A 23,824-nucleotide genomic window follows, 5' to 3' on the forward strand; every position below is an offset into this window, starting at 1 on the left:
CAGAGGGACATAATTCACTGGACAATAACACTAAAAATCGCAAACAAAATGAGTTTGCAGGTTTCTTTAGCTTCTCTTTTCATTAATGGAAAATACATCCCCCACAACTTTATTATAAACTGCTCTGCTTTGTGGTGTAGACACTATGAGCTACTGTACTTGCTTAAATAACATGAAAACAACAATTGGGTCAGTTTACTCTCACTGGCCACCTTTTTAGACCACCTGTTAGTTCAAGATTCCTATCAAGGAGCAACAATAAAAATAGAGAATATAAGAAATATCTAGAGCTATACGTATTGTGTTTGTGTGTGTGAACATATATACATATCTATATCTATATATGCATATATACATATGTATATAGATATACATATGTATATACATATACGTGTGTATATACTGTATATATATATGTACACACATATATATATATATATACATTGTTTATTTGTTTGCTAAAGCAAATATTTAATGAGTCAATCACAAGGCATCAACTCAACGCATTTAGTCATGTCGACATTGTCAAGACAACCTGCTGAAGTCCAAACCGAGCATCAGAATGGAGAAGAAAGGTGATTTAAGTCACTTTGAACATGGCATCGTTGGTGGTACTCAACACTCTTCTCTGAGTATTTCAGACACTGCCGATTTGCTGGGAATTTTTTTTTTAACACACAGGAGTTTCCATAAGTAATTTAAAAATGAGAAACTATCTCATGAGGAGCAGTTATCATAGCAAAATGCCTTGTTGTTGATGCCAGAGGTCAAAGATGAATAGCCAGAAAAATACATATAAATCTGAGCAAATCTGAGCACATATATATACATATATACACTTAAATATATTTATATTTAAAAATAGACCAGACCTCTGTACACCTTATTTATTCCTTTTTTTTATACCACTCAATTATTGTTCTTTGTAGTCCTTGTTCAGTTGAATGTCTGTTATGTTATGTTTATGTATGTTCATGTTCTACGACCGGAGTCAAATTCCTTGTATGTATTCTGACACTTTCATGCAGACAGTTTTAACAAGTCGATACATGTTGTCTTGCGTTACTCAAATTTATGGGACAAGTATCTGAAACATGACTTTATTGAATTTGTCAGGAATGCAGGTCATGCGAAACTTTGAAAATTACATTTCTGCCTCGCATGTCGGTCATACAAATGCCTGCCAGAAGGCCAACAGTGTCCGCTGTATGTTATGACAAAAACCTCCCTTCATGCATGACACAGCTTTAAACTTACCTGTTGACCATGGACATGGACATCATCACTCTCGATAATCATGTAGGAATGTAAAATGCAAGCATGTTTCTGTCAGGATTATGCATGCATTCCAACCCTGACCTTCAGGGTCAGTCAAATTATGCCTTTAATTTTTAGGACTGACTGTACAGATGTGTCTCATATCAACGTGTGTGGGTACTTTTATTTGTGAATTTGTTGCCTCATTAGCAAGTTTTCTGGAAGAAATGACTACCATTAGTCTTCATTGGAACCCAAACATAGTCTGAGGAACTGATTAAGTTTAGTGCAAAGACTTGAACTGCCTTTAGGTTAAGGTTAAGGTTAGGGATAATGAAAAGAAATTATACGACGGGCACAGTTAAAGCTGTAGTATGTAATTTGTTAATATAAATGAATGCCCACAACATTTTAGCCATTGTCAGATAAGTTTACTCAATGCTGATTAAGTCTATCAACTATCAACTACATAACTGCAAATAAGATTATTTTCATAACCAATTTGTTTGGTCCGTAAAATTTTGGAAAATGTTGATCAGTGTGGACCAAACCTGGAAAAGATGATGTTCTTCAATGTCTTGTTTTGTCCACAAACGTGTTGTTATATGGAGCAAAGTCAGCAGAAAACATTCACATTTAAGGAACTAAAAAATCTGAAAACCTATTTTAATTATTGGAAAAAGATGCAAACCAATTCATTGATTATCAAAAGAGTTGACTATTAATTTTTCAATATTTTGAAGTTTGAATGAAATTTGTATGTTTAACGTGGAACCATTAACCAGTTTCTGAAGTTTGTTTCAATTTATTTCAACGAGATAAAGTCTTTGAAAAAACAAGTATTACAACATTTTAAATGATCTGAATGATGTTCCAATTGAGCTGAACATTTTAACCCTTGAATTGAGTTTCTATGTTGAACTATGTGAAACTATTATGAAGTAGAATCATGTATTTTTGAGGAAGTCTTAATTTTTTTCAAAATTTGCTGAGGAAAAATTTAAAAAAAAAAATGGAATTGCAATATTTTATAATTTCCGAAATATTCCAATCAGAAAAACGTTTAATTGAGATGAACATTTTGAAGTTTGCAAAATTACTGTACTAAGAAGCAGAATATTTCTGTTTTTGAGGAAGTTTTCAATAGAGGAAAATTGTGCAAAAAAAAGTTGAATATTTAGGAAACTGTGAAATATTTCAATTACAAAAATCCAAGCAACAATGTCTCAAACTGAGCTGAATGTTTTGAAGTTTTAATGAAGTTTCTATGTTGAAGTATGTGGGACTAGTTAATAGACAAATAGCAGCAGCAGCAGAAGAAGACAAAAATATCTATAGTAGATTGTTTGCAACAATGCCACGAATTATGATTATGATTATGATTAAATTCCAGGTAACCTCAATCTGCTATTCAATATAATACCAATCAGTCTTGGATTTGTTTTCCAAACGTCTCTCCGAGTTAAATTATGAGAAATTGAACAGTACTGTGTAAAATATATGGGCTATATTGTAAAAAACATGGTGGTCCAAAATAAAGAGGTGACCCAGCTCTTGATATAAATATATAAGAAGAGTTCATACTCTTAAGAAAACTTGTGTGTGGTCATTTTACTTTTCTAGATTTTGACACACTGGACCTTTAAAGCATTTGATCTCACCCAGTATTAGGAGTTCAACATTTCTGTTGGATTTTTATTTGAGGAGTGGGATGCAGCTGTGCATACCATTCCATTCTACATGAGCTCGGCACTGTGGTAAATCCTTGATTATGGATGTGTTTTCTGCATGGCGCTACTTCTCAATTTTTTTCCCAACATATTTCAACTGTTTTTTTTCTCATGGGTTCTTGTACTTCATCATACAAGAGTGTCACACATAAGTTGTGGTGCACCACGACCGGCTCTAAGTCGGCTTGGAAAGGCTCAGTGTGAAGGTGGTTTACAGTGACCTCCCGTCCAAACAGCTCCGTAAATCAGGCACCAGGGGTCGACGGCAAAATCGCAACCCATGGACCAAGGAATTTTTAGGTTTTAATTGACAGATTACATGCACAATATCCAGAAATTTCATGCATTTTGAACATCTGACAGACCCACTAACATTTACATCCATTCTCGTCTCGTCAATGAAAACTCACACGTCTCGTCATGTTTTCGTCATCAAAGATCCATGTTTAACTCGTCACCGTGTCCTTATTGTCACGGAAAAAAGGGGTGCCAACTAAATAATTTCGTCATTGTCATCGTAAACAAAAACAATGATTGTGACAAGCTTGTTCATCTACGAAATCGCAAAGATGGACACCAAATTCAAAGAAGCCGACTTCCTGTTGAGTTGAAGACATGGTCCCAATAGACTTTTTTTTCATCTTGGGCTGTGACATCTTCACCTTTGGGAGCACTACTGAGCCACTTTGCATTACTTTTACATATTACCCTTATTTTATAAAACATTTTGCAAGTTCTGAATTGCGGGCCAATTTTCATCCATTTTCACCAACATTTAGTGCCTAAAAAATGTAGTCTTTTAGGGAGAACAATTCCAATAGGTCCTCACAACACTGTGTGAGTGCTTGGGTAGTAAATAAGTCGTTTTAATAAAATATTTAGAATATTATTAGAGAAGCTTTATTATATAAAGAATTATTGTATAAAAATATATTCTTCCGTTTCATGCACTTGATTAATCCTAATTAATAAACACCAAGATTTAGTTCATCAAGTTCTTTTTTTCCCCTTTAAACCTGACATTTCTTGTAAGAGTAGCTTTGATCTGACGTGTGAAAAGTGAAGCAAAAACCAAATGAGCAATCAGACAAAGAAAAATACTATTAACAAACGAACTGACTCAAATTGTTTTATATAAGATTTACATTTTGAGGAAACACATCTATACTTCATATGTTCACCTTGAGCATTAGAACAAAACCACCAAGTCTCAAAATAAATTCCAAAGAGGCATTAACAAAAGTCTAGCAAAAGTCGAAATTGAGTTGTTGCATTTAATATAGTAGCGATCCAATGTGGAGTCTCTGCCTGCTTTTGATGTGGGCCTTCAACCCCCAACAATGTGTATTTTAATCTACAACATGTTATACAAATAGAAAAACAGATTAGCCTTGATTTGACATGTAGAAAAAGTGAAGAAAAAAAAAACAAAACTGTGTATTCAGAGGAAAAACACTGGGTTCTGGAGCAAAACCACCAACTGTCAAAGTTAAGTAGAAAAAGGCAGAAGTCTGGCTGTCATACAAACTTAATTTAGTCTCTGCTTCTCTTCTGGATGTGGCCGCCTAACAGTCCCATTAACGATGTATATTTTAAATTACAACATCTTACATAAACTTTGGAGCTCCACAATAATAGTGCCTCTGAAAACTAAGATTTCTATAATTAGCCATTAACAGAAGTTGAACAATCGTTAAAAACTCAGCTGCTGCTTTTAATATAATAAAATAAAAGAATACATTTCATACCACCTCCTAAAATATATATGATTATATTATACTATTATAAAACATAAATATGGGTAATATACCCCATGTGTTTCCAAAGAGACAAACCTTTTAAAGATGTAGCAACTTATTTAAGGACGTATCTGTAACATGATGAACTCGTAAAAAGGAATTATTCTCAAGAGATGTTTGGTAAATTTAATTTTATGCATGTACTTTAAAACATGATATATAATTCTGCAAATTAGTTTGGGGACCCACAAAGATCCCCTGCCGGCACATCAGTGGGTCCCAACCTTTTGTTTGGGAATGTTCAATTTCTGCCAATGAAACCTCCCCACAAAGTGTTACACACTTGACCTTTAAGCACGGCTTCAGTCTCACATTTTTACTCAAAGTAGTTGCAGCTGTAGTTGTTAAACTTCACCATAGAGGCCATATTTGTGTGTGTGTGTGTGTATGCAATAAGATATGACTACACCACAGAGAGTTGGACTCCTTTGTCAGCATTTTGGACTAATAATATCTGACACCTTCCCACAACACACGTAGACTTCTTAAACAATCAAACATCTGATTTTCTCATCAGCAACTTTCTACCTGTGACAAAATATGGTACAAATGTGCCAGGACAATGCTGGGGAAGAGGGTGGAGTTCTCTCAAAAATGAAACAGGATGTCTGTACTGTATATTATCTATGTCTGCATTTACAAATGGCATTTTTGTCTTACTTTTTGTCATTCACATTCACCCATTCACAACACTACTACTAACCAGTAATAGTGACCCCATTCACTGCAACTGAGCCTCTGCGGAACATCTATCGCCCTCTGTGGGTCCCTGAGAAATAACCACAATACTACGGTTCCGATTTGACCTAGTATTTCTTCTCCATCCACCCCCCCAGAGAGCAGAGAAGTTGTTTCTAGATTACTTTGGTAAGTTATGTGTTGTTTTATATTCAAATCTGACTTGACTTTAAAAAACATGGGAGACCATAGACACAACAAAAATCCTGAAAAAGCACAGTCTTGATGATACAGGGAAGACGCAGGATCACGCACTTGGATTCAGGGAGGACATTCCAGGGATTTGGGATCTCACAGAAACTCCCAGGTCATTTGAGGTCAACACCAATTCCTTAGTGGGTCTTGGTGTGTAGGGTACAAATCTGACTCATGAGGCTCCTTTCACTACTCTCTTTGTCCCTCTTGACGGGTTCTTTTGATGGTCCACTTTCATCTCCTGGAGCTCTCGCGGTGACCAGATGTCGATGAGTTTGGGAAGTATCGGATCTCTCAAATCACAGACAATGAAGAGAGGCTCTTTTTGTTGTACTCCGTCAGGGCTGAAGGTTGGATTCATGGTTCCTTCTCCTGTTCTGCTTCCGCTGTGTCTGCTAGGTCAAACATATATCTTCCAGGTCTGTTTCAGGATGTCTGTTCCTGTCCACTTCTGTTCTCAGGTGGAGAAACATCTTCTGGAACAAGTCTTGGTTTGACTGGAGCCTCATCTTGTCAGATGGTCCTTCTGCCACCACAACCAAGATTCGGTCTTTCTCGACATCAGGATGTTTGTTGTAGCCACAGATGTAAACTGTAAACTATATACAGGTGGTTTAATTGCATTCCTTTCAACTTTTACACTAAAATGTCTCTGACCAACACCAGCTGAACACAGTGAAATGATATTTGTGGGCAGTGACTGGACTACGGACACAGGATTAGTTGATAAAAATAGCAATTTAATTTTTATTTCTTCCATAAAAGTATTGCCACGTAGCATTATACATTTCCAGAAAATAAATAAATTTAATATCTTGTGTACAAAACATCTGTTTCTAAAATCTATCTTCAGAACACAGGCAACAACCATCCATGTGTTTGCAGTTATCGCCTTTCTGCCATCGCCAGTCAATTGAGGGGAAATATAACTTTATTTTTTTACAATAAGGGGTCTTTGAATACACCTTAAAAATTATCTTATGGTTACAAAGAGGCAACCATACAGTTACATATGATTGATTAAGTATAATACAAATACACATACTGCATTCATAGACGTACTGTACACCAATAATTGTCATTTGTCTGTGACATCATTACAGAGGGAAAATGTTGCTCCCTTGAAAGTTTACTTATTGCATTGCTGTATACCAGAGGTCTTAAACTTGCCCACATGTGGCCCCCCAATCAATTTCATACAGCCCCGCCACTTAAAATAATATCTTTTATATATTCATTTTTATATCATATGGAATATTGTGATATACTATTGACTTTTTTCCACATGACCGGCCCCCTGTTGGCCCTCAGGTCACCTGAGTTTGAGACCCCTGCTGTATACTTTATATAAAGGATGATAACTGATCATCATCATTCTCTGTCCAAAATAGACTTACAAGGTAAAACCACACATAATGTGACAGTGGGAGTGAATCCGTGAGCTCAGACTGTAACATTCACACAGTGACATTTGTGCGGCCATTACTGTGAGACTTATGGACCACTGCATTATTGAATTTATTAATGCAAACTGTAAAATTTTGCTTCACAAGTCATTCCTGTTCCTCCCAGATGGTCGATACTCTCTGTTCTTTGTACTGTATGATGATTTTTTACTAAATCCTTCCTACGCATTTCACCCACGCATATTTATTCTTCATGTCCTGACCAACTATAATCACCTAAACATTACCTTCATCATGATCACCATCAATAACATTGTGTCACGATGTGTACGATTCTGACTTAACGTCAAACAAATAAGACAGACAAGAGTAAAAGTACCACAGTGAGGTTGTTTTTTGTTTTGTTTTTAGTGGCTGGAATAAGCTTTACCTGTTTTGCTAAGCTAGCATACAGTTGCTAATTTAGGAATGCTGATAGCAACGCTGCCTGGTCAGCTTTGTTTCAATTACCTGGTGATGCACAGTAAGTGTACATTTTATAATACATCCTTCACCTTTGCTGAATTCAACCTCCACAAAACAGGTGCAACAACTGTAGCTTTAGCTTCTTTAGCAACTAGCTTTTTCCCTACTCATGGCCTCGATCGCATCAGGTCAGTAATTTCACCAGTGATTTGGCTAAGTTTTACTTTTATGAATGGGACTGAAACAAATCCATAAAAACCTGGGAAAACCAAAACAGTTGAGCTGACACAACTTAAAAGTCCAGTGTGTAAAATGAAGGTGAAGTTATAGTTACAGAAATTGAAGATGAATACTATTGATACTTAATGTTCTTGTAGTGAGTGTATAAGCATAATTCAGCATTATCTGTACGTGTAGGTTAATACACTAAAATGAGGGTTGTGTTCAAGGCACGCGTGGTCTGACTCTCATGGCTGTGTTGTAAATATGGTTGCCAAGTGACCATGGTCCCTTTAAATTGTCGCGGACTTGGGTGACGAGGGGTCACGTGGTGATGGTTAATGCCATCTTTATTCTGGGCACTCAGTCTGTTTCATTCATAAAAATAAATGACTTTTGCATCTGCATAGTCTCAGATGGAAATTGTCCACTGTCATTTTCTACAATTTCCTCACTGGTGACCCCGACATACGTCTGCTGGACGTATCCAGAGACTCAACTATGTATTTGAATGACATGATTGTTGTCTTCCAGCTCCAGCGAGGCGGCCATTTTAGATCACCGTGTTTTTACAGTAGCCCACGATGGACAAATTAAAGATCTTTTGAGTTTCGATGCTAACTCTCCAACACACTTGGCAGGGAAGGGTGACTGTAACTCTAATAGGATATCAGATAGAAACAACAGATGGCAACAATTACTGAATTAAAATATGAACATGTAAAAGGTTGTAGTCTTTAGGGTCAAACCCCCCTAGCACCCACACAATTTCTCCTCATTGACCAGAACTATATCATTATTCACATAATATGTAACAGCCTGGTTATGAGAAGTAAATTCTGAAGGTCACTTTTATAGTTTTGCCTGGTGTAAAATAAAGAATAGTTGGCCGGCAGGACGGAGGGAGGAAACTGTATGTTGCAGTTTTGTTAGAGTTAAACATTTGTGTGTGATAAAAATATAGAAATAAATACTTGTGAGGAGGCAAAAATCCATGGGGAGTTTTTGATTATGCTGCCTGGGCTTAATAACACTTTAAATTGTAAGCTGTGGAATAAAGACATGACAACAGTTTGGCTTTAGGTTTAAAGTTCATTCCAACAACACTCTTGCTCTTGCCCAGTGATGTCATAGAAGAGAAGTCTGTATATGTTACAAACTCGGCTGTTTTCTTCCAATAACAGTCCGATGTGTAGTTGCTTCTTGTTGGGTCTCTGACATGAAGCGTGCACGCCCGCAGCAGCACATGGCACACTTTTTTTTGGGCGCAAAAAAAAAATGGATTTGTCAAAGCGACCGTGATGTCATCACTCCAGGTGAAGCTGTGTACCCCTTCACTGACGAGGATTCCGCGGCTCATGCTGCGCTCCCCTTCTTAAATAGATCCAACCTCAGATAAGAATGTATCTAATATATTGATCATACATCAGTTTAGTCTATGAATGGAGCCTATGAACCCACAGCCTCAGAAAAGAGAAAAGTTGGGTTTCCTGAGTGACAGAAAAGTGGAGGAAAAAAGGAAAAATAGAAAGTCCATTATTATATTATTATATAATCATGAATACTGTTACTGCAGCCACACCGGGGTTAGCGTCTTCATCGTATCAGCAAGACAATCTCTCAGGCTTTCTTTGGAAAAGACTTATTCATGTTCACAAATCAGGGATCAGGAGCGAACTGTCTGCTTTCAGTGTGGCTTGTCCTTTTACCCCGTCTTCCAACAGCTCAGGGGAGACAATGATTTTATCCCGAATCAGTATGGACAGGACCTTTTTTTCCCCCTCACTGGCCTCTCCTCAGCTTTCAGGCCGTAAATCTTTCTTCCTGCCTTTCTTCCAATGGGAAACTCCACAGTCTGCAAAGGTGACAAGAAGAAAATCCCAGTTAAGCGTTTATATCACGCATATGATGGATTACTTCCTAGAGATGTACTTCTGTGTTTTTACAGCCAGGATATTTGGTATCATCCATGGGACTTGACCTAAGCTCAAGTGCGATTTCACCTCTTTTGTGAGCGGTCACATGCTAAATAGTTGCAGCTGCCGGTTTGAGAGTGTTGGACAGGTCATACGCAATAACACAAGCTGGTGCAGCCAATACCGACACAATACTGGTATAAAATGTGTGAATGATTATACATAATACAAATACAAGGGCTAAATTTAGCCAGGCTAGCACTGAATCGGGCTGGATTTGGCCCCAGGGCCTTTTATTGGTACATATTGCATTTTCATTTGTTTTAATTATATATTATATAATATATAATTATATATATGATATAGTAATTATACATCATATATTATACTACTATAATATTTGGTACTTTCTTTCTTGTAACTGTATACCTCTTAATCTGGCATGGAGCAACTGTGTGTTCACATCATTTCCACCAGAATTGATAAAGTATTTAGACTCTGATGTTGCTCATGTTTTGTCCACAAACCTTGACAATTAATTGAGTAATTGATTAACAATCGATTAATCGAATAATCCTTGCAGTCCAATACTGAATACCTGTTGATTACTAGTGGAGAGTCAACAGTGGACTATCAAAATAAAGTGATACCATCACTCTTATTTAGGTTTGACAGGTTGCATTGGTTTTCTTTTCTACACCATACACCATATTTTTGAATCAAAGTAAAAACCTGGATTTTGGAATAAATTTGTTAGTTGCCAGTCAAAAGAAAAAAGACTGGACCAGTGAATATCATTGGTTGGGGAAGTTACATCCCTGACATCAACCTGAGGTATGAACAAATAGGAAATGTCTCCGAGGACTGGAACAAAGACATAGTTGTTAAAGATGGGATCCACCTCAGGGTTAATTCCAGGACGTTTTCTTCTGGTAATATGAGTATTTACTACTTTGACCCTCGTAAATGTACGTGTCATAATGTCAAGGAAGGACGAATCCTGTTGAGGGCAAGTGTCATCTCATCTTAGGTTAGAATCTAGGTCTTATGCTGTGATCACACCAAATATCCATCGCGCCGCGGAATCCTTTTGTACATTTTGTGACACGTTAGGAACGCTAGCCGCAAGTCACTGTATTTTAAACAGAAGTAACGTTTCTTTTCACCATCAACCAAAGCATTGTTGCACTCTCTGTTGTGGAAGACATCTGCAGAGAACAAACTGTCGTCTTGCGTGGTTTCACAACACCTTACAGAGCCGGACACAACGTGAGAAGTTTCACCGTTAACTTCGGGAGATCCGTATGGAACCCGTCATGCGAAAATAATCGCTGGAAGCAGCATCTGGCAGCGTCTCCGTATAGTGTTGTAAAAACCACACAAGACAACGGTTTCTTCTCTGCAGACGTTTCTAGTGTCGTACAGCTCCGAGTGTCCACACACAAAAATAAATGTTTCCCCTGAGTGGAGTTTGCAAAAGTTTGTGCTATGGGCGCAATTCTTTTTTTTATCACTCCATGGCTATAGTATCTAACGTGCCGCAAGTCGCCATATTTTAAACATAAGTAATGGGCTTAAGAGATAAAGTGTCACACAGCGCCGAGTGTCCGAAGCAAATATTACTTCTGTGCATTGATTTTATATGTAAACGAATTAGTTTAGCATTACTCATTATTTACACAATCAAGCGAGCACGTTTTAACCATTCGAAATACACGAGGGAGAATATTGAGGGCTACTTTATAACTTATGAAATTGAAACTATCTGATTGCTGAAATTAGCAATTGGTAGATGGCTCTATGAAAAACAGGCATTGTAGGGGACATGTATTTAGTTTAGGAAATTAAATTAGGACCAGAACGAAATCGTATTAAGTCCTCTGTCAACTAAACTGTCTGTGTCCATAGAGAGAGCGCCTTCAGGCTCAAAAGGTTTAAAAAATATTAAACAATTGAGCTTAAAAATTAGAAAGAGCTGCTCCTGATGTGACGTGCATACAGGTGCATGTGTCCCATGCCGTCAACTGATTCCAACTGACTTACAAGAGAAGCATTGAGGATTATGGGATTGAAGGAAATGTCATCATTCCACTTAACATGCACAGACGCAAAGTGAATGAAGAATGTTCTGCCAAAGTAAAGAGTTAGTTAATCTGTCACACGACACCGCAACAATTTGCTGGTGGGGAAATTTGTGGAAAGGAGATTTCATGTTTTATTTAAATTCCACTTCGCTGCGAGCGGGAGAAAAGCCAGAAACTGATTAGTTTATCTAACAATAAAGCAGACAATCCACATTTGATTTGGCAAAGATGTTCACACCGGATAACCCCGGACGCAACCCTCCCATTTGTTATGGGATCGGCACAAGGAGTAAACTGGATGTGGCCTCCCTGTGACATGGGGTCAATTTAGAGTGTCCAGTTAACAATGAGCAATGGGAATAGGGGACCCAGCCTTTGACCTGGCAAGAACTGGAAGCAGCGAGAACTTCGGTCACAAGCCAAGTTCTCTTTCTGCTTGGCTGTGGGCCATTTTCACGTCCAATACCAATACTGACATCACAACCTTGAGTATCTGCCAATTTTAAGCCATTTTAAGCTATTTCAAAGACATAATTCTCCAACAAATATTCTGCTCCCATTAAGAAGAAATAAGCAGCCCACAACATGAGTCTCTCTTAAAAAAACACGCTTAAAACACTGTTGCACAGTAAAGCACAAGAGCTACAGAATTGTCATCTCTCCAATATTTGATACAGTGATTTTGACCATTATTGGGCCAACACCAAAGTATAGCATTAGGCTTATCCCTACTACAATAGGTTTTATTTCCAATAGTTTTTTTAATTTTCAAAAAATTGTAGTGAGAAAAAAACAAAACAAAAAAGTTGAAATAGACAACTCGTACCGCGCGCGGTTCTGAACGGGTTCGAGCCTCGCACACTCACCCGTTCATTCACCACGCGCGGTACGAGTTATTTTCAGTACTAGTTATTTTCAGCGGCGTCCCTGCGCATGTCGTTCCAAATTTCGGGTTAGGGTTACCACACGAACCTGGTATGTGGGGCTTAAGCTTCAGACATTCATCAAGTGGGCAGGCTGGAGGTTTGTGCGGGAATGATGGAAAATATGTACGAGTGAAATTGCGTATTTGAAGGTACCTGAAGAAGTGGGACTTTGGTAGGTTGTACTCTTTCACAAACTGGTCAAAAGAGCCAAACAGTCCATTAATGAATAGGTCCCCTACACAATGAAGCCCCTTCCCAAACCAGGTCTGAAAAGCTGCATCTAACAAAGAGGGTGTAAAAAGCAGATTGGCAATAAAAGGCATTGACACCAAAGCTTGCGTAAGGCCAAAGTGTTTACGAAATTGGGTCCAAATACTGCATGAAGAGTGCCTCTCACAATTGGATTGTCTGTATGAGCCCCCACCGCTAATGGTAATGGGCCACACAACATAGATGCTAAGGAGACTGGTGAACATGCCTGTTCTTGAGAATGTAACATGTAACCCTAATTGCTGGCCTCTCCCCAACTGAGAGGTTGCACCCTCCCTCCCTCCTAAGCCATTATGAAGAAACCTGTTTAACATCTTACCTATCGGGGCTGAGGCCCCATAAGAACCTTATGTACCAACAATTTGGCTTAACAGCTGTAACATTTCAAGTCAAGGAGACCTGTTCAGTGTGTGTGCATTAGTGTCTGTATTCACATCCAGTGGCTACTTTGGTCTGGAAATTCTGGTGGGGCCATGCAGGAAAATCTTATAATGCAATCCAGAAATACCACATATTACTCGCATACCCTCACAACAAAAACACAGTTGCAAGTGAGAGAGGGGACCACAGCACCTTTGACACAAAATTGCAGCTGAATAATTGAAAAAATTAGACTGACCGCTGACTTCTTGAAGAGGAATGACGCTCTGTGGTCCTTCATGTGCACAAACCAGTCCCGCCCTTGCTTCAAATCAGCCAGTTAAAAGCACTCTGGGTCCCTGAACTTCAGGCCCCGCTGCCGAAACTGAAGCATGCGCTGTACGCGCACGCACACGCAGCAGTTCAGCAATACACAACACTGCAGGTGCTGGGAGGATATCTCGGCCCGGGCCCCACGGACCGGAAACAGAGGACGCGCAGCATCCGGCACAACCAACTATTCACGTACAACTACACTATGTGTCTACAGTGGAAATTGCGTTCATCAAATGAAAACTGCGGACATTTCATTGGGGACAACGTTGAATTTATTATTAACTTGTGCTCAACAACATTTTTGACACAAGAAAACATAAAAGCTAATAATCCTCCCCTGCACAGCAGCGCCCTCATGGGCACGGCCACATGGAAACAAGTCTAGTTTTTTAACATATCTAGGTTTGGTCCACACAATTTCTTCTTCAGAAACTGTCCCAGAGCGGGAAGATCTCAAAACGTCGCCGTTGTTTGGTTCATTCTGTCTTTGTTTCCTTCAAATAAAGCTTTATCTAAAAAAAAGGTTGGACATGGCGCACATGGTCAACATCTTCCTGTTCAGTTTTGGCATAGTAACACACACAGTGCCACATACAGGCCTGGCATATGTACTACAGTGTTTAGAGTCATTTTGGGGTTTTTTGTGTGGATGAAGACATTTGCTCAAATGATAGGGAGAACCTTTTCAAGCCTCAACCTCATAAATAGAGAAGAGAGAAGTGTTATAGTGTTAACCCTAACCCAAGGTGGAATGCCATTGCTGCAAAAGAAAAAAGGGGAATGTTTTCCAGGCAAGATGTTTTCATTTCCATACTAAAAAGCTTGACTGTGCACCCACATGAGACACATAACGTGGCAGCGTTTCTTTCAAAAATGCAGCCACATTATGTGTCCCAGATGTGTAAAGCCACTCACTTTTACAACCTGACAGTGTTTACGCTGTGTATTATGGCCACGGTAGTGGACTTACAGCACACACCGACATTAGCAGGAAGGTAGGGTTACTGACAGGAAATGGGATGTGTTCCCCCACCTGTGTGTCTGCACTGATATGCCGTCAGTGACGCTAAGCTTTACTGCTCTCCAGATATACGCCAGGTGTATTTTAAGCAAATTTTTTCAATGACTCGACAACAAGAACAAAGAAGCCACCATTCCCAGGTCTGACCAAGATTCTACAAAACCACATGACCCCAATCCTCCATGCTCTCTTCCAGGCATATTTAAGGAAAAAATATTTATTACCTTAGAGCCTTGCTCTAAGGTATAGTTCATAGCAGAGATGTCAACCTTTTATGAGCTCACTCACAGCTTTAGATCCTCAAATGAGGCCTATTCCGTCAACAGGTGATCATGTTTTTGCCACTGGGGGCCTTTGGTTTATGGAACTTCTCCCGGAGGAGGCGAGTGATGGCACGTTCAGTTAATTTTTTATTATCTTTGGTGTTTTATTTACTGCTTCCTCATTCTCGGTTCCTCTTCTAGTGTCTGAGAAACACGGCCTGCAGCCACGACGGGACCTCTTAAACCTGTCTTTATCTGATCATTTATTGCTGCTCATAACTTTTATTTGGTTTTTATATGAACAAGGAAGGGGTCTGGACAGTTAGAGTAGGTGCAGTGCAAACTATATTCATATTCAGACAGTTTTACAATCCCTTTTTTCCCCAGGACTTGTCTCCTTTTGAAGTCACACTGTAAAATAAAAGTCAATGTCTCCATATTATGGATTGAATTTATAATATTTATAAGGGGGAGAGGTTTGGCTGAAGCAACCATGGATATCTGCAGCAAATATTCGTCTCTCTTACTGAGGGTTTTCAGGGAGTTTTCCCAAGATACACTGAAATGAATGAAAAATCTAAAAGTGCCAAAAAAAAACATGAAATTAGTCCGCACAGAAGTAACTCAACTGTGAAACAGCCATTTTTGATTTCTTTTAAGAATTTGTAGCAGAGGATTTATTTTCTTAAACTTGTAACCAAACTTTCCCAGTGCTGTCTAATGGAGTTTGTTGAATTCTTACTCATGGTCATAACGCTTTTGTAAAGTCTGCCAATGATGCCTGTACTCTGGACTTTTAGGGTGATTTCTTTGTTTGTTCGAGCCGCTGTCTAATGCAATGCAATAAATTTAGGAGACATAATCATGTGAAATGGATTTTTGTTTCGTTTTCAGAGCAGTTATGTAGCCGAGCTTGTGATTTAAAATGCCTCTTTAACATTATAAGTTGTGTTTGTTATTAGTCGTGGAATGACTTCATCTCTGTTCTACTCACAGTTCTGTTGTGCTTCTTCGCCGGCGAAGCAGCCGCTGAAGAGGCAGAACATGGTTTGGTACAAGTTGTCCAGGAGGGACTTCGGAGGCGCGAGTCTCCAGCTGGACTCTGGGACTCTGTCAGGCTCTTCTGTTAAATAGTCCCAGATGTCCTGGATGGTCTCTGGGAGCTCTTGCTGAAACACCTAGACACACATGGATCTTTTTTACTATCACAGTGATAAAAAGAAAACGCTTTGGTGAACATGGCTGCAAGACTCCCAGGAGATTTCGGGGGAAAACGGGTGATGACAGGTCGTGTGCAAACACAGAGCAACAGGCACGCACCAGGTGATTCTCGTGAAGATATGAGAGGACTTAAAGAGGCACGCAAAAATACGAAACCACCGGCTTAGTGTTCCGAATCAGAGAATGATTGAAGGCGATGTTGAAAGGTGCACAACCAGAACAGACAATTTAGATAAGGATCAAATGTGAGTCCTCTGATCGGACTGTCAGTGTTGACATTAAATCCTCTGTCTTCTGTAACCACAATCCCTGAGGGATAATAACTGATGATGACTGACATGTTTATTTTAATCCCTGTAGAATATCTAATCCTCTGCATGATGTCTGGCATCTATAAACTTGTCTTCAAGGTGTTTATATATATATGTATATATATATATATATATATATACATATATATATACATATATATATACATATATATATATATACATATATATATATGTATATATATATGTATACATATATATAAAAACAACTTGATAAGACACAAATATGGTTGCCATGTTTGCAGTTTTGGAATGTGACAAACATTTTTTGCTTCCATAAAATAGATTTCAGCGCTGCAACAAACAATTACTTTCATAATCTATAAATAAGGCTCAGAAATGTTGAAAAATGGTGACCTGAAATTTCCAGAAATCAAAATCAAAATAGTTGCAACCCTAATTGGATTTAGCTCCAAATGAAACTTGTAATGCGCCACTTTTTGATTGCAAAATAACAAGTAATGTAATTTATTACTTTTGATACCAAGTAATAAGTTGATCATTGCTACATTTGAGGAGTAATGGATAATAAGTAGCTTATTACTGCCAATACCACAGGTCACAGAACGATGAATGATCCCTGATTTTTTTCACTCTCTTATAAATGGATAATTAATAGAATAAGTCTCCTAAAGTTAGGAGCATTCATTTCCTATACCGAATAACAGAATCAATGTCTGAAGCGTGACCCCTGTTTTACCTCAGCTGGATGCGACTGCACAAAGACTCCCTCTGCGTCCCTGAAGCGTTGCTCCAGCTCAGCTGTGTACGGACGCGAAGGGTGTCTCTCTGGCATAACCCGGATGATCTGAAACGGCAAGTCTTTAGGTTACACTACGACAAAAACAAACGTTTGTTACATTCATACTTGTTTTCACAAAAGAAGTCACTGCGAATTAAATGCAAAAAAACATTTATATTAGATTACAACCTTTTTGTGATGACAATGCTAGTTTATTTGTATAGCACTATTCATACACAGGGCCTTGAAATACAATAAGAAAAAATAACATTAATCAATATAAAAATAAAAGCTAGACACTGAAATTGCATTACAATCAACATTAAAATTAAAACAGTCATTAAAATCATGAGAGATAAAAGTGCGATTTGTGTACCTCAAACAAACATGGAACACGGTGGAGTATCTGTAACTTTAACTTAACTTTAAAGTTTGTGTTATTTAATATTTATGGAAATAAATCTGCCAAAAGGAGGCGACCAAACGTGAGAGCCGTCACAGAGTGAAAGACTGATGACAGATGAACATTGTTAATCCCCCCAAAGTTAAACACTGCAGCTTTAAGGGTCAAACAAAATCAACTTAAAATATGTACCTAACTACATGGCCTACAGCTACTGACCACTCCCACCAGCTGCAAGTCAGCTGTTCCATGGCAGGGAGAGAAGCCAGCTCCCAACAGCAGCATGCAGGGCCTCACTCTCATACTGAGAGATTGTGGAGGTAAAATCTGGGCCTCATTTTCAGGCTAACATAATTACGTCCAGTAGATGAACGTCAGTCACAGAAACGGTGAGTTGGAGCCTTATTTATGTTTACGCAGACCACAGGACACCCTGCGAGCACCTATTTATGGTCCGCGCATGTTTGGGCATCATCTGGATAGACAAAATATCATCTGCATATTGTGGTAACATTAGAATAAAAAGAGTGAATAACTTAATCTTAATATTTGAGTGTTTGCTTCACGTAACTTCTTCCCTGTGTTGCTTTGTTAATTACACCATTAAGAAGGGACAATCTGGCTTTCTCCAAATATTGGTGGACCCGTTCGTACACTGCACAAATGCAGTGAGAGGAGAGCGAGAGTGAAATGCGATTTTCTTACAAGCATCGATGAATGCATCACAGCGGAGCAGAAGCATAGGTGCGAGTCACAGAGGAGATGATAGAGATGTGCTGTTCTGACAACACAGCGGTGCAGTGTCCACACCATCAGTCTTGTAACCAAACCTACGCCCTTCCTTACAAACACAATCCGAACCATTTATTGGCACTTTTTATGAAGATAACTCAGAGTAGCGCTGTTGCCCGTAAGATTACATTGCAGCCATTGCTGCCTGTCATGACTGCAGGCCGAGGCGATCTGCTGGATCAATTATGAAACTTTTTGTACTATTAAGTACTATTCACATACACATTTATGACCGCATGTTTGAGACCTCGACCGCTCTACTAGGAATCCTCTCCGTTAGCGATTCTCAATGAGCTTCCTCTGGTGGTACATAGGTGCGTAGAAAGTGAAACAAATTCATTTTTAATCAAATAAAATAATAATAATTACAGTCACCTTATCTCTCACTCCATCTTAATCTAATTAAACATTACCAGTGTGTGAAGAGGAGGATGATGAGAGGATAAAGAGTAGAGCTGCAACTAACAATTGTTTTCATCTGTCGAGTTTGGTCTGTAAAATGTCAGAAAATTGTGATCATTGTTTACGAAACCTGGAAACGAGGTTCTCAAATGTCTTGTTTTGTTTTGTTTGTTAATTCAGTTTTAATGACTTCTTTCTTATATGAAGCAAAGAAACCAGAACATATTCACAAGGCTTGTTTTAATTAATAAACCATTAATCATTGCAGCCCTACTTGAGTGCATTGTAAAGTCATTTAACCCAGTAGTGAATGCTAATTAGAAACATTCTCATTGGTCATAAACCTTTTTAAAACCAGGTTTAGGTGCAAATGAAATGCCTTTTTTTTTTCATTTTTGACTTGACATAAGCAAAGACCACTTTGTTTTTTATTACAGTGCTTATTTAATACATTTGAAAACTGATGAAAAAATACAGATCATTATTTTATTGCTGTGTTGGTTTTGTCGTCGAATGCACGCAGACACTGGAAAACCAACAAGCAATAAATGTGTTTTTTATTACAGTCAGATCCATTAAACTGACTCCAAACAATAGATTAATAAATCTAATAGTGGTTCCTGCAAATCATAAAACTGATGAATTCATTTTCTCTTTATTTATCGATGGAACTAAGTTGGTGGTCAGAGAGTTAGTGCCAACACATGAACTGGTGGAGGAAAGGAGCCACGACGCTCACGGAGCCCTGAACAACAGTCAGTGTTTATGTCAAGTGAGCGTGAACTTTGATTTAAGGGAATTGCTATCTTTGATGATTTGGTGATTTGGAGACAGTTCCTACTTAATGCATGGGATTACTGGGGCCCAGGCCCTGAGGTTTTACTCCTCCCTGGCTTTGTCAGCAGCTTAGATTCATTTTTACCTGAAGGCAAAAGAAGAGGGTGCTTCTACATTTACCATACATTACCATAACTCCTTGGCCGGTAGTCTAGGCAATTCAAAAACTATGGACTGGGAATCCTGGAATCCTGTGTTGCTCCAACTTTCAGAATTGTAGATGTGACTTAAGGCGTTTCAGTCAGAAAACTCGGATATTCTGACTTCTGGCTACAACCGGAAAGCCCCACTAAACCCAGCTCACAATTGGGAGAGAGGGAGCCAAACATCTATTTACACCTATGGTTAATTTAGAGCCTCCACTTAAGCTTGAGTAACCACAGAAAACCCACAACACATGACTCCGAGCACAGCTGACATAAAAGCGTCTCCTCTGCTTTTTGTCAGTTTTGCACACTTCTTCCCCTCATTCAAAAAGAAAAGAGGAACCCAAGAAATAGCGCTAACTTCACATGCGGCTAACACTGTTGTTGTTGATGATATGGCAGCGCACAGAACGTGAGGCCATACTTTGCTGCTGGAAATATAAAGGGGCCAGTATGGCCTGGAGGCTTCTGAACATCTCTCTTTTTTATGAGATCTCTCATTTTAGCTTTAAAATTCTGTTGTTAGCTTTACATGTGAAATGTTCTTGTCTCTTGATCTCGACCAGGACTCCCTGGGAAAAAAAAGATCTTGTTTCTCAATGGGAAACTTCCTGGCTGAAAAAAGAATGAAATATGACAATACAAAGCACATCCTTTAGCTGTTAGCATTTTATGTTAGAACTGACAAGGTCTCTTAAATGAGAGGTGAAAAAGTCTTCAAGAAAAGTCCAAGATTCAATGACTTTTGGAAAACTATGACCTGGATGAAGGAGAATCTACATACACAGATCGAATCTCAATCACTGGAGATGCATCTACACCTCTCTGAACACCCGTACTTAACTTAACTGTAAAGATTTAAAATCTTTTTCATACCTTTTTTAACACACCCTGATTGACCTGGAACCACAGCCTCTGGAGAAGCAGATCTTCCACACCTTTCACCTTTGACCTCTGAGAGAGAAGAGCGAAGCAGAGAACGAAGACTTCACATCAGTATTTCAGCGTATCATCAGAACACCCACCACTTAGCACTGAGGGGCATTTTGATGATTTATGTGCAGTTGCTGTCAAGTGTCTGCAAAGGACACTTTTGAGTGCTGATGAAAAATACCACCCAAGGTATTTTCTCCACCATGTACTTCTGCAGGGAATGGACGAGAGCCAATAAATTAAGCTTTATTTGAAGACAGCAAAGACAGTATCACGGTGTTTACCATTCTGCTGATGTTTGACAGTCTGAAGACTTCCCTCTGATGAACCCTGATGGTGTAGTTAACGGGGAAGTAGTGCTTCTGTAAAACAAAGCAGAAGACAAATTGTAATGCAGTAACGTTCTATTATCTTTGCTTAAAGCGTGTTAGTCCGAGGAAATCCCCCCATGAAGTGTTACAGTGATGGTATCCACTGGCTGCCCTGAAGCTCGCTCGCCTCGGCTATTGTTTTTTCATCATGGCAAATGTGGTGCCCACTCTTCTGGCTCTTTTCTTTCTGTCTAATATCTGCGAACACGGGGATTGCACTGTTTTAATCATTACTTGTTTACCAGAAAAAGCACCATCTTTTTCAAGTCATGTCTCACCAAGACAATGTATTGCACTGATGATGCCATTTTGCCTCACTTTGTTGTATTATTTATTTATTCTTATCCTCCATGTTCTACAAAAACCAGCCATTCTTAATTATTTTAATGAGCACTTTGTTTCTTCAGGATCTCTATTTGAGTCCTCGCATCCACATCAATCTAATGTGCAAGGGGCTTGCCTTCAATCACCACCTACTAATGCTATGACTCCTGGATTTGATCTGACTCCTTTTAATGTAGCTGAGGTCCATAGGACTCTACAGCAATTGGAGCTAAGTAAATCAGCCGGACCTGATAATCTCAAGCCTTTCTTTTTGAGGTCAGCTGCAGACTGTACAGCAGAACCTCTGTGTCATATTTTTAATTTAACTCTTTCTGAAAATGGAAATCTGCTTATGTACTTCCCTTGCTGAAAGGTGGTGATCCCTCTGTAGTTAACAACTATAGGTCGATCTCTAAATTGTGTGTTCTCTCGAAAAGTTGGTCAGTGAACAACTTAAATGCTTTTTAGATGCTCATTGTCTTCTCTCACAATATCAATCAGGTTTGCGTAAACAGCACACTGCCTCAAGGTTCCATATTAAGACCACTGTTGTTCAGAAGGACTTGAAATTGACACATCTTGTAGCTCTGGGGGAATTCAAGACAATTATAAAAGATAGAGAAATAAGCTCAATAGGTTCTTGTGATTGCACTGTGTAATCATCATCCTGCAGTGTGTGATCGTATTTTCCTTGTGTCTTGTGTGTTTGGAGTAACATTCTGTGTTTGTGCTGCCGTCTTGGCCTGGTCACTCTTGAAAAAAAAGGTTTTAAATCTCAATGAGTTTTTTTTACCTGATTAAATAAAGGAAAGTAATAATAATAATAAAAATCAGGTGAAGGGGCAGGCAGGTACTGACAGCATTTAACTGCGTACATGTAGCTCGAGCGGGGTTCCACAGCATGAGCAGCACAAACGGAAATAATCTGACGAGTGACTTGGAGAAAGAGATTTGGCATAAATCCTGCGGCCTCACATGGGGGCAATGAAAAGCAGGTGTGTTTGGAGGAGAGAAAGGCCAAGTGTGGTTCTCTGCAGTTCCTGCTTTATTTTGGTTACTCACCTGTTCCCCGCTTCCTGTTCCTGGTTTTTGGTAATTTTTCGCTCCATTTAACTGACCGCGCCCCCACTTCCTGTTGGTTTTCAACCTATACCCAAACATTCACCACATGTTCCCACCAGGTTGTCTTTGCTTTCTTTTGCATGTATGGCTCTCTCAGATTTGTTTGGATTCGGGACAGATCTTTAACTGTTTAGTATTCTCTGCAAACTTTTATATCGGTCTCCTGTATGTTTATTTACCTTAGTGTTAAAGAAGACTGCAGATGCAAAAAAAAACGTACAAGTTGTTAAATGCACAGCTGTTTTAGTTAGTAATTAGTAAGTTAGTTTGTTAGTAAATTAATGTTATGCTAATCTTTTCAAAATGCTGCCCGGGCTGAATGCGTCCCAGGTAAATGATATCTGGAGGGTGAGTGGCATATGTCAGGAGAACAAAACCTGAGACTGACACCTTATAAATACTTCTGCTCTCAAAATTTCCACCTGTAAGTCACAAGCGTCTTGGATAACAGGTGAAACGTCTTCAAACCTCAGCTCATGCGAGCCCAGTTGCCTACGGCTAACTACTGAAGACTTTGAAGAGGCCAGGATTCACTCACCATGTACCGTCGCCTGTGGCTGAGACTGTCGTTGAGGGTCCTCAAGGGTGTGCACATGCTGGACGGCGTCAGGCTCGTCAGGATAGGTTCAATCAGACAGAGGCCTGAAGAGGGAAGAAAAAGAGCAACAGAGCATGACATTAGCTGAAACTGTCGTTTTAGAGTTGATAGTTGTGAACTGACATTTATGTGTTTAGCTCAAATACAACACAGCCTAAACGTAGCTACACAGTGGTTTAGTGGTTAGCACTCTCGCCTTGCAGCGAGAAGACCCGGGTTCGAGCCCCGGTTGGAACAAGGGCCTTTCTGCATGGAGTTTGCATGTTCTCCCCGTGCGTGCGTGGGTTCTCTCCGGGTTCTCCGGCTTCCTCCAACAGTCCAAAAACATGCAATGTGGGGATTAGGTGAATTGGACACTCTAAATTGACCATAGGAGTGAGTGTGAGAGTGAATGGTTGTTTGTCTCTAGCTGTGTGTGGCCCTGCGATGGACTGGCAAACTGTCCAGGGTGTACCCCGCCTATCGCCTGATGTAGCTGAGATTGGCACAGCACCCCTGGTGGAGGATAAAGCGGTAGATGATGACTGACTGACTGAATTGTCTACAAAGTTGTCCATGACAGACACTGCTCTGCTAACGTCCGATAGCCGCCTCCAGCACCAACCGCGACAAGCTGCTA

At 39.3% G+C, this 23,824-nt stretch overlaps 2 protein-coding genes across 3 annotated transcripts in view; both read right to left on the reverse strand.

Annotated features, from left to right (window-relative positions):
- necab2 (N-terminal EF-hand calcium binding protein 2) overlaps positions 1 to 23,824 on the reverse strand; it is a 521,316-nt gene that overhangs the window by 39,580 nt on the left and 457,912 nt on the right. The gene's annotated exons all lie outside the window — the stretch shown is intronic.
- Positions 6,439 to 23,824, reverse strand: part of il34 (interleukin 34) — a 64,601-nt gene continuing 47,215 nt past the window's right edge. For both annotated transcript variants that reach the window (XM_044035780.1, XM_044035779.1), the window contains exons 3-8: positions 23,146 to 23,249; positions 21,075 to 21,152; positions 20,734 to 20,811; positions 17,236 to 17,343; positions 15,980 to 16,163; positions 6,439 to 9,664 (exon numbers count right to left, since the gene is read on the reverse strand). In XM_044035780.1, coding sequence (XP_043891715.1) covers positions 9,606 to 9,664; positions 15,980 to 16,163; positions 17,236 to 17,343; positions 20,734 to 20,811; positions 21,075 to 21,152; positions 23,146 to 23,249 — 611 coding nt within the window. In that variant the 3' untranslated portion in view covers positions 6,439 to 9,605. The remainder of the gene's footprint in view (positions 9,665 to 15,979; positions 16,164 to 17,235; positions 17,344 to 20,733; positions 20,812 to 21,074; positions 21,153 to 23,145; positions 23,250 to 23,824) is intronic.

Source organism: Solea senegalensis, linkage group LG10 (genome assembly GCF_019176455.1).
Source record: "Solea senegalensis isolate Sse05_10M linkage group LG10, IFAPA_SoseM_1, whole genome shotgun sequence".
NCBI classification, from domain to species: domain Eukaryota; kingdom Metazoa; phylum Chordata; class Actinopteri; order Pleuronectiformes; family Soleidae; genus Solea; species Solea senegalensis.